The following is a 13,095-nucleotide window of genomic DNA, read 5'->3' as shown; positions in this document are numbered from 1 at the left end:
GGATCTATTTACCCTTGTGACTTTATATGTCTACATCACAGAAGTAGACATGCTGAATAAAGGCCTTTGAGTATTATAATCGTCCTGAGCGGGAGAAGCGTTGCAAAGTGAGACCTCATATCCACTCATAGTAGTACGAAATCACCCAAGATGTAAAAGAGTGATAGGATCAACTAAATGCAGTGGGCAGTAGTCTGTTTTGTCTAAGTTTAAAAAAAATAAAAGACCACAATACTACATTTTGCTCTACAAGGGCCTGCCTGATATACTCTTCTCAGAGACTACATCAGGTAAAAACATAATTCTTTGTCTTTACATTCATCAGGTCCCAATCAGCCCAAATAGCAAAGAGAAATTAAAAAGGCATCAAAGAGTTCGGGTCTTAGGAGGTTAAACACACACAGAATATTGTTTTTTTGTCTTAATGATTAATACAAGTTAAAAATCACCTAAAAGTTGCAGGAAACAACATTTTTAGCCCTGACTTCAATGAGCTAACAGATTCCACACACATCAGGTGTGAAGGGTTTTTCCACATCTGGGGAGCATGAACACTAAATGCAGTTTGGCTTTGCTTCGTCCTAAGCATGTTCCTGATGGCCTGTAAAACTATTAGAACGACTTTTAAATCTCTCCTTTTATACACAGGGAGCCATTGCAGCGATTTGATGACTCGTGTCATATGGTCCATTTTCGTGGTGTTGATTGGTTTTCAGTTGCCTACTGAAAAAAATAAAATAAAATATATAACGTTTTTCTGTAACTTTTTTCACCAGTAATCCCTTAAGTCTTGCAATATTGTTAATTAATAGGCTATCTTAGGAGTGTCAGTTTGTGCTGTTGCCCTGTTTGCATAGGAGAATGGAAACAGGGCGACGGGATGCATATTTTAAAAATGCTTTATAGAGAAAGTTATAATTATTTTGAAGTTTCTTTGCAGAGAACATGTCCAGCCATCCATAACGAGCCATCAGACTCCAAAATAGATTTATCTTAAGAAATCACAGATGGTCAAATTTACAGTAAATGATCAATTAAGTTATGAACTTGCATTGCTTGATGGTGCTGTCATTTTCAGGGAGAGTGTGCTGTACTACTACATACAAGTTTCTTTTCTTTTCCCTCTACAATGTGTTAACCACTGGCTTTGTTATACACAGTTTTTCACCCATTTCATCAATCAAAACAGAGAATCCTCCCCGTGTTTTCTTCATGTATGAAAGAAATACAGCAGTAAACTTTAAGATGCAACACAACAGGCAGTCAAAGATTTATTGTGTCTGTTTGTACACGTAAACCTCCTCAGTTGAAGAACCTCTGAAGTCTCAGTTTGAACTTCTGAAACTCGCTGCTGCTCTTCAGCTTCTCTGGCAAGCCGCTCAACTGCATGAGCGCTTTGTGAGCGTCGTCCATCAGCTCCTCACCGAGCTCCTCCTTCACTCACCCTCTCCAAGCAATTGGCTTCGGACGGCCTTCAAACCCATCTACACCAGTTCCAAGAGGCTGTAAAACACACATTGAGAAAAGCAGTTATTGGTATGTGGGATCTATTCCTGTTCAAAAATTCAAACCTTTTTGTTCCTATTTACATAATTTAGATCCTAAAATGTAGCTTTTGAGCATGTAGCCATCAACAAAAACAACTCTGACATCTTGGGCTGAAAATGTGGGAGAAATAAGGTGTCATGTGTGGCATGCAGGATCAAGGATCCATGGAACGTAAACAGCAGCTTTATTTGCTGGAAAAATCCTCCACAAAATAAACGTACAAAAAAAACAAACCAAAACCCTGAACATGGAAACTAAGAACTAAACACTAGGATTTGAGGACCACAGAACTAAGAATGACAGAAACCAGAAAAACTGAGACACCTACAGCACATGGAACAACACGACAACAGGCAAAGGAAAACACAGGGCTTAAATACACAAGGGAGTAATGAGGGAAAGAGACACCGCTGGGAGTAATCAAACATAACGAGACGGGGAGGAAGAAAAACTGAAAACATTAACAAAGGACGCGAGACTGTCAAAGTAAAACAGGAAACACGAGACGGGCGCAGAGACACGGATTTGACACTGAAATAAGGAGAAGCACAGACATGAAAACATAACTTGACTAGGACGCAAGGAACACAGGAGAGGCACAGAGACAGAAACCTAAAGACCAGGAATTCAAATCCAAACCATGAAAAACCACAAATCCAAGAATATAACTTAATCAAGAAACACAAATAGAAGTAATGACAGAAGCTGTGGTACCTGCATGATCTCCACTACAGCCACCACATCTGCCACAGAGATTTTGTCCCCGAGGATGAACTGTTTGTTCTGGAGGAATTTCTCCTCCAACAGGTTGAGCGACTGCTTCATATTTTCAAGAGCAGCATCCATGGTCACCTCCGGGACTTCAAGACCCATGATGACCGGAAACAGAGTCTACTCAAACAGACACACAAAGATCAGTAAGCAGCAGTACGGATCCAGCGTGGCAGCTTATAGTGGCCGGAAGACCAGTAGGTATTTGTTAGCATGGTCAAAATATGACAACATAAAACACAAACATAGTAAGGAATTATATGAGTATGTTATCTTTTGTTCTCCAATGTGTACCTTTCTATTGTTTTTGTATATATTTTGTATATTATTCTCCTGACTATTATTTATATTTTATTTCAGCACAGTTGGTGTGGAGCAGACACAAATTCATTTTACGTGTACTATGATAATAAAGGGTTATTCTACTCTATTCTATTCCATTGTATTCTGTTCTATTCTATTGTAACCTCAGAGAACAGTTGGGCTTAAGGAGAGCTTCACAGAGCTGCTAACATGACTGTAGCAACATTAATAGTAGGAGAAGAAGGATATTAAGTATTATATACCTTATAAAATCAGCTACAGATAAGAACTAATCTAGCAAATGAGCTGATGAAACGTGTCATGTGAGGACGCAGCACTTGGTCAAACTGGGACACGAACCCTGAGCAGGAAGACCTTTTGACAGTGACCTCTGAGGTTCGCGTGCTGCCAGGACAAGTTTTCATTGGCACGAGCTGCTGCAGGCCGGCAGGAAACCAGTGATCTGCCACTGACCCTGAGTATTTCTGCACAAGGTACTTCAGGATTGCAGTACTGCAAGACAAGACAGAACAGAAACTAATGATGCTTTAACGACAGGAAATGTGACAGAAACTCTGCTAAAACTGAAGCGCAGAGTGGCTGGATGGTCATTTTGTTCAATTAACTGCAGAATCATCCATTACTGTTTTTCTGATAATAGCACTATTAAGTGTTAATAGTACTAACAGCAGCATTAAACCATTAGATCTTCATCATTAGTAACTTACTATGAACAAATGAACCGACCAGACTCCCAAAGCAGCTTCAGGCAGCAGCTTGAAAAAGAATCAAACTATTTGAAACAAAGCTAAGCGGAAACTCGACGCCCTGCTGTACCTCTCTGACAGGGTGAAGCCTCCATCCTTCATGACAGGAATCTTCACCACGATGTTGAGTTTCCCAAACTCACTGCTGTACTGCTGCCCTGACACAAACACGTGAAATTCACAGGCGTGCTGAAGTTGTTTGTGTTGGCATCATGTGGAGAACGCAGAAATAATAAAGACAAAAATGTCAAACTGGTCTCAATGCCAATGGTTTTAATGACTCATAACCCCCCTTTTTCTTCTTTGTATCTGCTTTGAAACAGTTTTCTTAATTTTCTTTCCCCAGCACGTCTCCATTATACACAGTCAGGAAAGGAAAAGTTGTGCATTAAGACTTAATGTAAATCTAGCTTTCTGGGTGAAATGTGAAAAAGAAAAGCAGCCCAAAGGAGCATTTTTGTTATTGTTAATGGTTACAGTACAAATGAAAAAGCATGCAGGACATTTTAGTCCCCTGAACTCTTGAAGAGTCTCTGTGTAGAGTTGCAGAGCTGCAAACTTCCAAGTTCAGTTGCATTCTGTTAATCTCCAAACTGTAAATAATAATTACCATTTTACTGCCGAAAGTGAGCTGCTGTGAGATTACCTGCATTCAGGTCGACATACTTGAACTCAAAGGGAATCCCGAGCGCTTTGGCAAACAGGAAGACGGCGCGGCAGGGTGGCGAGATCAGGTCGAGATAGAGCTCTATCATGTCGGAGAGTGAAGGCTGCAGAGGTTTCGTCTCCACCGACCTTCCTCTGTTTTCTCACTCCTCTTCTATCTGTCCAGAACTCCACCTCTCCTTCCACTACACCTCACTGACTTTTAAGTGGTGCCAGCTATTCAAAGCAGGAGGTCACTGCGACAGAGTGAGCTGAGCTTTGCCCTTAGCTTTGCCACCATTTTTTAAAAATGCTGAGATTATCACTTTTACCTACTGGTGCTTGCAATCGGATGCACATTTTCAGGGCAGCAACTATATAATAATACCAGCCGTTTTCCTACGACTGAAGTTCCTGACACAACTTCAAGCTAGAAGATTTGGATTTAACACTTTTCTGTGCAACCACTCACTGAAATAAACTGCTGGAACAAATCACCCATGAGGTATACAACTTTAACTCCACTGATTAAGCTAATTGTGATTTATGGCTCAAGAAGGTTGTAAAGTAAAGCTCAGCAGCATTCCTGGTAAATCAGCTGATCTCAAAGCTAGCCACATCAGCTAACGGTTTCTACATAACCACTGGGAGATGTCATATGGAGCGGGCTGTTTAAGCAGCCTTAATAAGCCCACAGTTGTCACGCATCTATAAGCCGTTTTGCATGGAGGAGTCCCAGGAAAGGACAACATGGGAATATTCTTCTCTCTAAAAACCAACTCATGGTTGGGAACTCAAAAGAACATCCATCCATCCTCTTATCAGCTTCATGTGGGGATTGAAACTAGAGGACAATTTAGAATCACCCAGTAACCTACCCCAACTAATTGTATGTCTTCGGACTGTGGGAGGAAACCAGAGTACCTGGAGAGAACCTGCAAACCTCCACACATAAAGTCCCCAGCCAAACTGTGGAGTGAAACTGAGGACCTTCTTGCTGTGAGGCAACAGTGCAAACCACCACGCCGCCACACCGCCCGCATAACTTTCTGTAAATGTAAATGTTCTGTAGCAAAACGACGGTGATCATTTGCAATAGTACCAGAACAGGCTTAAAGAGATGTTTATTTTCACACAGGTGACGGACTCATAACCACTTTTTCTTCCTCACTTTTGACAGGATTTTGTTCAGCTTTCTGCAGAAGCTCCTGTGTCTGATTCCTGAGGGAGAAACAGATTTTACACGCTGCACACATACACAGGACAAGATTAGGAATGTTACATTTACTACCTTAAGATTCTTTGCTGAACGTTAACACCTTACGTTTACAGAGACTAAAACACATTTTGACTATTTGTCAAAGAAAAATGCAAAATATGTGCAGCACACACTAGGAAGGCCACATTAGAAGTATCATGTTATAAAACTGGAAGGAGGAATTTGTTAGCAAACAGCTGCTTATTTCCACATTCATCAAAGTAATATTACCACTCAGTGGTCTTTGGTTTGTCTGCAGTCGTCTTTTAACATCTGCAGATTCACTTCTAAGTGAGATCAACCCATAAAATAGCCCCATCCTTTTGTTCTTCTTCCTTCACTCTTTATTCCTATTTAAAGGAAAATAATTTAGGTGCTGAACTACTTTTCTAAATATCTGGCATTCATGCAGAAAGGGCAGAACGTTTGAGGCCCAGGACACTGGCTTACTCTACTGTGTGTTAAACTTGAAGCCTCATTTAGTGAGGAATGCATTGTTGTTCAGCTACTTTGATGAGAAGTGTTAACAGCCATTCTGGCTCTGTTAGGACTCGGGCCTCGCAGGGCTCTGATCCAGCTCACTGAGCTGCTGAGAGGAAACAGCTTCAATGAAAACAAGAGATCAGCTCCCAGCAGAGTCCGCACTGTTGTTTTCACAAGTCATGAGAGTATGACACACAATCCAGTGAAGAGCGGTTCCAGTACCTGACTGGCATGAGGCCAGAGGTCATCTTCAGAGCACGGCGGTGCTCTCCAGGATCTCCAGCAGCCTCTGCACCTTCCACTGATTCTCAGACGACTTCTCTGCATCCTGCAGATGACAGAAAATGCAAAGCTTTGATAATGACTGACAGACATCTCAGTGGACAGAGGCATAGAGAAAGTTTTACTCAAATATCTGATCTAGTTGAATATTAAATATTCTTAAAACGACTACCCAGTACATTTGTGAGAATCTAACAGATTATAGTTAATCCTTCTCAGTAGTGGATATGCTAATGCATTAAATCAGGAAGGAGGTGCAGGTACAAGTGAGTAAGCATGAGCTTATAAATATAGTTCATTTTTTTCTTCTAACTGTAGGTTTTACTCCATTTTTACTGCTGTATTTCAGCTCTTACTAAAGTCTAACCATGTCTTGTGTGTTTTTAAGATAATGTTTGATATTTTTCTGTTTGACTGTGGCTCAGGGGGTTGGGAAGCATATCTGTAACCGAAAGGTCACCGGTTTGATCCCTGGGCTCTCTGTCCTGGTCGTTGCGTCCTTGGGCAAGACACTTTACCCTACTAGTGTTGGCCAGAGGGGCTGATGGCGCGATATGGCAGCCTCGCTTCTGTCAGTCTGCCCCAGGGCAACTGTGGCTACGACCGTAGCTTGCCTTCACCAGTGTGTGAATGCGAGAGTGAATGAATAGTGGTGTTGTAAAGCGCTTTGGGTGCCTTGAAAAGCGCTATATAAATCCAGTCCATTATTATTATTATTACTTTTCTCCTCTGGGAGGCAAAAAGACAACTTGACATTTTAAACTTACCTGTAAACATGACATTCTCCAACCTTTCAAAAGAAACGCTGCAAATTCAAATGTTTTTAAAGAAACCATCATTTGTTGTCTTCGTGACATCTGTCTTTAATTTACAAACAAATACTCTGAAAATAAAGAAAATATTATAAGTTCTGAATATAAATCTTTACTTTGTCTACAACTCTTGCACCACTTGATGCGTGTGTTAAGAATATAAATGGGATGTTTGCCTTCTCTTGAACAAACGCAGCTCTCGTGGACAGTAACCAATATTTTCCTGCCCTGCAGCTGCCACACATATCCAGAGTTTGAGTTTCCAGGGGCACTAAAACAGCGGCACTGATACCCTGACTGTGTTTTACCGACAGGATGTGTCCGAGAATGATGGCTGCTTCCTGCTTGACACCCTCCAGCTTCAAATTCTTGCACCTGACTTTCTGGATCTGGTCTGAGAGTGAAGTTATCCTGGCTGATTTTTGACGGCACTCCTCGTGCACTAAAGACAGACTCTGGCTGAAAACAACGGTTAAACACTCGGTTAGAGCATAGCTCAGTTTAAATGTGTGACGAGAGATGAGCTGAAAATGTGTTTAATAGCCTGAATCTTTTCTTTTAATGTAAGTCTGTCAGTTGGTACTAAAATAAATATGTGTCTGATCCTGTTCTGTGGACATTTAAAAAGACATTTGTCTTCTACCTGAGAGTCTTGATTTTAGCCAGTGTGCGCAGCTTATCCAGCGTACAGTCCTTCAGCTCTGTAGTCAACTGCTGGCACTGTTCTCTTAGCTCATGTACGTTCTGAAAAATGGAAGACAGTGAATGATTTTAGTGATAATTGTGCTTTAATTAATGATATTTAATGTTACTTTTATTTCATAGTCATAAACAATATCAAGCTCAATGCTGGGAGCTGATATATTTCAGGCGTTCTCGTTGCAGAAGCTGCAAACATAATGATTTCATACATCCTATCAGATAAAACATCAATTTTCCATCTTCTTCTTGGGTTTGACTTTCGACACTAAAACAGATATCTTTAAGTATATGTGTAAGTGCAAAACACTGAGACCAGTGCTTGGTCCTCACAGGAAATGGAAGACATGCGCTGTTCATTTCTTATTTGATGTAGAGAAAAAAAATGTAATAAAAAATACTGCGAATTCTCAAAAATCTCAAAAATACTGCTAACTTCTTGGGAAGCAGCAACTTTGAATGATAGGTATAAGTTTGTTTTTTCAGTCCTACTTAAAATCACTCTCATCAGTTGACTGTCTTTTTAAAAAAAACTGAAACTGAGTAGATTTATATAAACTTTCAGTCTCAAACCCGTTCGGGGAAGCTGCTGTGAGCTGTCCGCAGTTCCTGAGAACACTTGGAAGGCGCTTTAATATGAAACATCCAGCGTCTTAGTGAGGTGACATTACTGTCACGAACAGCTGTCCTCTCACCTTCTTGAGGATGGATTTCTGCTGAATAATCTTAATGAAATCTTTCTCCAGTTCATCTTGTTCAGAACAAAGATCCCTCTGTCTGGCTTGCATGGCGTCTACGTCCTCCTGCAGGGGCACCAGCTCACTCTTCAGAAAGTGAAGCTGCTCCAGCCGCTCCTCGTGCTCAGCCCTGTTTTTCGTAAGTATTTTTTCAGTCTTCAGCTTTACAGTAGGCGCCACGATGCTCTGCAATCGCTCAACTTTCCTGGTGAGTGGACGAGAGAGAATAATGGATGAATTGCTTGTTGTGAAGAAACAGTGAGATCCTGACTGGACTTCACCTGTCCATCTCCACCTGTTCTGCCACCTTCACTGTTTTGGTGGCAATGTCATGCTCTTCCTTCTGTTTTTCCAGCTGCTTCCACAGAGACTCCATGGCAGACAGACGCCAGTTCACTGAAATCAGGTCCTTCTTCTGCTGCTCCAACTTTTTCACTGAGGGGAGGAGAGGAGTGTACAGGTAGCAAAGAGATTATTGATGCATGCTGGGTAATCCAGGTAAGGAAATCTAAAAAGTTGATTCTAAAACTAAGCCTGTGGTTCATTGTTAAACAATAGTGCTATTTTTAGTCGTTTCTAAGGTTTGGGATTTAATGACGTAACGAAATATGTCTCCCTGAGCTAGAGAAGAGATGACGCTCCACTCGAAGGTGTTTGAAACAGTGTGTAAGCACCACCTGTTCAGTGGGGACTGTGACCACACTGTCCTCACTGCTTCTTACATTTTATTTTTATTCTAAATTTCTCTATTTGACATCACACTGTAAACAGCCCTTTACTAAGTTATTGCATCTATACGTATCCAACGTTTGTACATGCACACACCGGCCATTTCATTAGTTACACCTTGCTAGTACTCGGATTAAACTCCTCTTGCCTTAAGCGATGCCTTAATTCTTCGTGGCATGGACTCAACTGTAGCTCATCTGCTATCATCGAAGTTCTGTGCATTCAGAGATGCTCCTCTGCATACCTCGGTTCTGCTGAGTAGTTATTTGAGTTACTTTTGCCTTATTATCAGCTCAACATGGCATTTTCTCCCAGAGAATTCACTGGATATTTTCCCTTTTTTAGCCGATCCTCCGTAAACCCTAGTATTAGCTGTGTGGGGAAAATCCCAGGACATCAGCGGTTTCTGAAATACTGGGACCAGATCACCTGGCACCAACAACCACGCCACATTCAAAGTCACTTAAATCCCCTTTGTTCCCCATTTATGTGCTCGGTTTGATTTTCAGTCGGTCATCTTGGCCATGATGGTTAGATGACGCCTCACGGAGTGTGTGGAAAAGTCTGCTTACTGTGTGGAGAGAGACTGAACTAGAGTTAATCATTCTGACATCGCAACAACAAATCAGTGAATACTAAATGCACTGAGTCACCTCCATGCGAGTGACTGATTAGATATTTGTGTTAAAAAGCAGCTGCAGATGTGTACCTAATAATGTGGCTGATGAGTGCACATGGTTATCTTTCCCTTTTCAAAGAGCTCCTCAAACAACAACAGTGTAAACCCAGGAAGTGCTCTGATGTGCTTCCTGTCCTGTTTTCAGGTACTGAAGAATTAATTTGTAAGAATATCAAATAATCTTTTTGGTCTCATTGATAATTTGCTTTTTTCCTATTGGTGCTGCTGTCAAAATGTTCTCACCCTCTATCTTGTTCTCTGACTTGAGCTTTTCAATCCGCTCACGCATCTCCTGCATCTCCTTGCTGTGCTGTGGCATCAGGTTGTCTCTGTAGCGTTTGGCTTCCTGATGCTCATTCTCCAGCTGTTCCAACAACTCAGACACCTTCTTTTCTTTTGCAGTCAGGATGCGTTTCAGGTGACCAGTCTGGATTTTTGAGTCCTCCTGCAGCACGGCGAATTCAGAGACGAGCTCCTGGTATTCTTTCTCCATCTGCTCTCGTTTAGGCCGACAGCTGCAGGTTGAAGAGGGACACGGCAGGCTCAGGGATTAGAGTCAAGAATCTAGTTTGACCTTTGTTATACATACAGTGTGCATCATTGCATTCACTTGTTCACTTAATTGTTGCTCAAGGCCGCTTTAAAAACATTTACAAGGAGAACTGGCTCCTTGAAGGCAACACTTAAAGAAATGGGGGCGGTGCCTCAAGACTGTTGCCTGGTACTGCACTTTAAATTAATTCTCTGTTATATTTAACGTAAATATAGTATTCTCTCAATTTTATTTGCATACTACACTATTTGCTTCCCAATAATCTAAATTTCGAGATTTAGGTTAGGCAAGTAGACAATACTGAAGGGAAAAGCTCAAAGTGTTTTTGATAAGATTAACATTAATATGTTAAAAGTGGGAAAGAAAGATACAATTACACTCATATTTCACTGTATAAATGAACTCTTACGGATTTATTTCGATAAAAGTTAAAGAGAAATAGACTTACCTATCCAGCTGCTCCTCTAGATATCGAATTTGTTTCAAATATGAGGCCATTTCTTTATCGGAAGCCATTTTATCTGCTGTGCTTGCTTTTTTCTCCTGTGTATTTTCCGGTTTTATTAGTTATTTAACTAGTTTAAGCAGAAAACGATAACTGCAAACAAACCGTTTGGCTACTGTCCTTGTTACTAAGGAACTGACCGCTCCGGAAGTTCTCAAGTCAAACTTTACTCTTTAATTAAACATTAAATATTATTAAATCGATGTTATCTATTTTATCCGATATCAGTGGCATTTTCTTCTTTGTGCATATCTTCATTCCAGTTTATGGTGTTTTTCAAAAGAAAAAAAAACGAAGAAGAAAAGGAATAGGTTGTTATAATCGAGTGATGCTTTCAGGGACCGTTTGTCAGATCAGTTTTCACAATCTAACTTCAATATTATGTGGTTGCGTTTATTTATTTATATTATTATTTTGAGGATTTAGCCTTTTATTATTTCTAGTTTAAAATTTATATAGAAATATATGTAAGATTTTCATATTTCTTAAATAAGAAAAATTTATTTTAAAATTCCTGTTTTATTTTATACTTATTATAAATTAACTTTTTTCTATGTTATATAAATTTCTTTTCCATACTGTAATATTTATAAAGCAATACAAACCCCCATGAAACAGTGCCAACACTGTGATCATCATTAGTTGATTATACATACAATACATAGTGACTGCAGTTTATCTTTAACATCTATGCTTTTAAGCTGCTGATGTCATCTTTTTCTTTAGTTTATTCCTTTTATATTTGGATGGATTTGAGTTCACATGTGTTTTCTTTTGTTTTTTCATCCTGTTTTTGTTCCTTTCCTCTCCATCGCTGATTGTTTTCGAATACACCATGTCACATAGACACTGAAATTAAAGGTTTCCCATTCCTAGTGTGGATGGATAACAGCCAACTCAAAATAGAAGAATAAGCCCAGATATTGCTGCATGGATGATATAATAGTAGTTAGACTCTGGTAATAACTACACTTACACATCAAATTGTAGATATGAAGAATAAAACACACATATACGGTCAGACAGTATGTCAGATTGACTTGATTTATTGTCGAGGTCTGTCCTATGATTGGAAATGCAATGAGGTGGCTAATCTCTGTCTTATCTTACCTGTCCTTCCTGTTCTTGAACTTAATCAGTGGTTTGCACCTTGTTGTGAACCCAAGATGATGACATGCCGACCTCCTCAGCAGTAGATGTTGTTTTTGTCTCTCTTTGATCCTCATATTTAAAATCACGGAGAAAAGCTTTACACTCTAAACTCAGCACTTTGAATCAAGCTCAAACATCATGTTTACTTTATTTGTTTGAAATGAAGAAAGAGGCCTCACCTGAAACTGCCTGTTGATTGGTTGTCTAATTAGTTTTGAGGATCTGAAAATGTGGCTCTGTGTATAAAATGAGTCCAGTTCCTGATCAGTTTCTCTAAAGTCTGTACAGACAAAACTACACAATTGTGTAGTTATCCAACAAATTATAGACTTAACTGTATGACTCAGTTAATTAGATTGGTTGTGTACTCATTAATCACTCATCCATTAACATTTTGTAGGAAAGACTGAAGACAATTGGTGTGACTGTCTCACAAAGGGAGATTTAAGTGGGTATTTTTAGAGATATTTTCCAGTTGGTTGCATTTCCAAGTCACCACCAACAGAGGTCAGCAGAGACGCTGGGATCCTCGTTATTCCCCTTTGTGTTCACAACATGTTTGTGTGCATGTTAAGCTGGAAGCAAATATTTGGACATATTTAGGAAATAGTTTGATGACTGAGCCAAAATGAGCCTTTCTTTAAACGTTAGTGCACTATTACTGGAACTGGGAATCCTTTGTTAACGTTTCAGGACTTTCATGGATCATTATCAGCTGATGACATTCCAGATGATTAGTTTTCTGTCTCCTCAAACACTGATGGTACCCAACAACCACCCTGGGGTCTGAAAATAAAGTTTACTGATGTTTCTAAAAGAGGCAAACACCATAAAAAGATATGAAAGTACTTCCGGCTTGCTATTTCAACTCTCTGAACCATCCCTGACAAATGGCAGTCAAGAGAAGCAGTGAAAGTCATGACAAAGTCATTACTGAAGCTTTTCACATAAACTGCACATCAGCTTATATGGTACGTATATGAAACAGTAGCTGGAGAGCTTGAAGGAGGCATGGTGCTCAGACAGGTCTACAAGGAAGTGTTATAAGGAAGAAATCCATCCTTAAATTAAGTCTAAATTTATTGCTGTCTTAGTTATTTCCCTCTTGGGCTTTTTGGCTTTACCGCCACCTCTTTCTGTAATATGCAGTTCTGCTCCTGTGTTTCAACCTG

At 40.0% G+C, this 13,095-nt stretch overlaps 1 protein-coding gene and 1 pseudogene across 4 annotated transcripts; both read right to left on the bottom strand.

The window, feature by feature from the left end:
* Positions 1-2: 2 nt before the first annotated feature.
* Positions 3-4,148, bottom strand: LOC309718204 (glutathione S-transferase theta-1-like; annotated as a pseudogene). Its single transcript, XR_014280718.1, has 5 exons — positions 4,036-4,148; positions 3,460-3,547; positions 2,983-3,135; positions 2,263-2,439; positions 3-1,503 (listed from the first exon to the last, which is right to left on the bottom strand). The product of XR_014280718.1 is annotated as a glutathione S-transferase theta-1-like (transcript).
* Positions 4,149-4,177: 29 nt separating this feature from the next.
* LOC309718203 (uncharacterized protein) lies at positions 4,178-11,101 on the bottom strand. 3 transcript variants are annotated; one of them, XM_082553224.1, is made up of 8 exons: positions 10,715-11,101; positions 9,957-10,228; positions 8,587-8,740; positions 8,264-8,510; positions 7,513-7,613; positions 7,178-7,328; positions 5,998-6,103; positions 4,179-5,255 (listed from the first exon to the last, which is right to left on the bottom strand). In XM_082553224.1, exons 1-7 carry the CDS (start codon positions 10,780-10,782, stop codon positions 6,026-6,028), a joined length of 1,071 nt encoding a protein of 356 aa, XP_082409350.1. In that variant the 5' UTR covers positions 10,783-11,101; the 3' UTR covers positions 4,179-5,255; positions 5,998-6,025. The 3 variants fall into 3 exon arrangements, with proteins under 3 accessions (XP_082409351.1, XP_082409350.1, XP_082409352.1); XM_082553226.1 differs by lacking the exon at positions 7,178-7,328; XM_082553225.1 differs by lacking the exon at positions 7,178-7,328 and having other exon boundaries at positions 4,178-6,103.
* Positions 11,102-13,095: the final 1,994 nt, after the last annotated feature.

Source organism: Aulonocara stuartgranti (assembly GCF_965226115.1).
Source record: "Aulonocara stuartgranti genome assembly, chromosome: 12".
Taxonomy (NCBI): Eukaryota; Metazoa; Chordata; class Actinopteri; order Cichliformes; family Cichlidae; genus Aulonocara; species Aulonocara stuartgranti.
This window is presented reverse-complemented; position numbering and strand designations above follow the sequence as displayed.

Excerpts from the sequence above, each read along its gene's own strand:
- LOC309718203 (XM_082553224.1), bottom strand. The coding sequence starts at position 10,782 with ATGGCTTCCGATAAAGAAATGGCCTCATATTTGAAACAAATTCGATAT. Across the intron at positions 7,614-8,263 it reads AGAAATCCATCCTCAAGAAG|AACGTACATGAGCTAAGAGA; the intron begins GTGAGAGGACAG and ends TCCATTTTTCAG. Across the intron at positions 7,329-7,512 it reads GCTAAAATCAAGACTCTCAG|CCAGAGTCTGTCTTTAGTGC; the intron begins GTAGAAGACAAA and ends CGTTGTTTTCAG.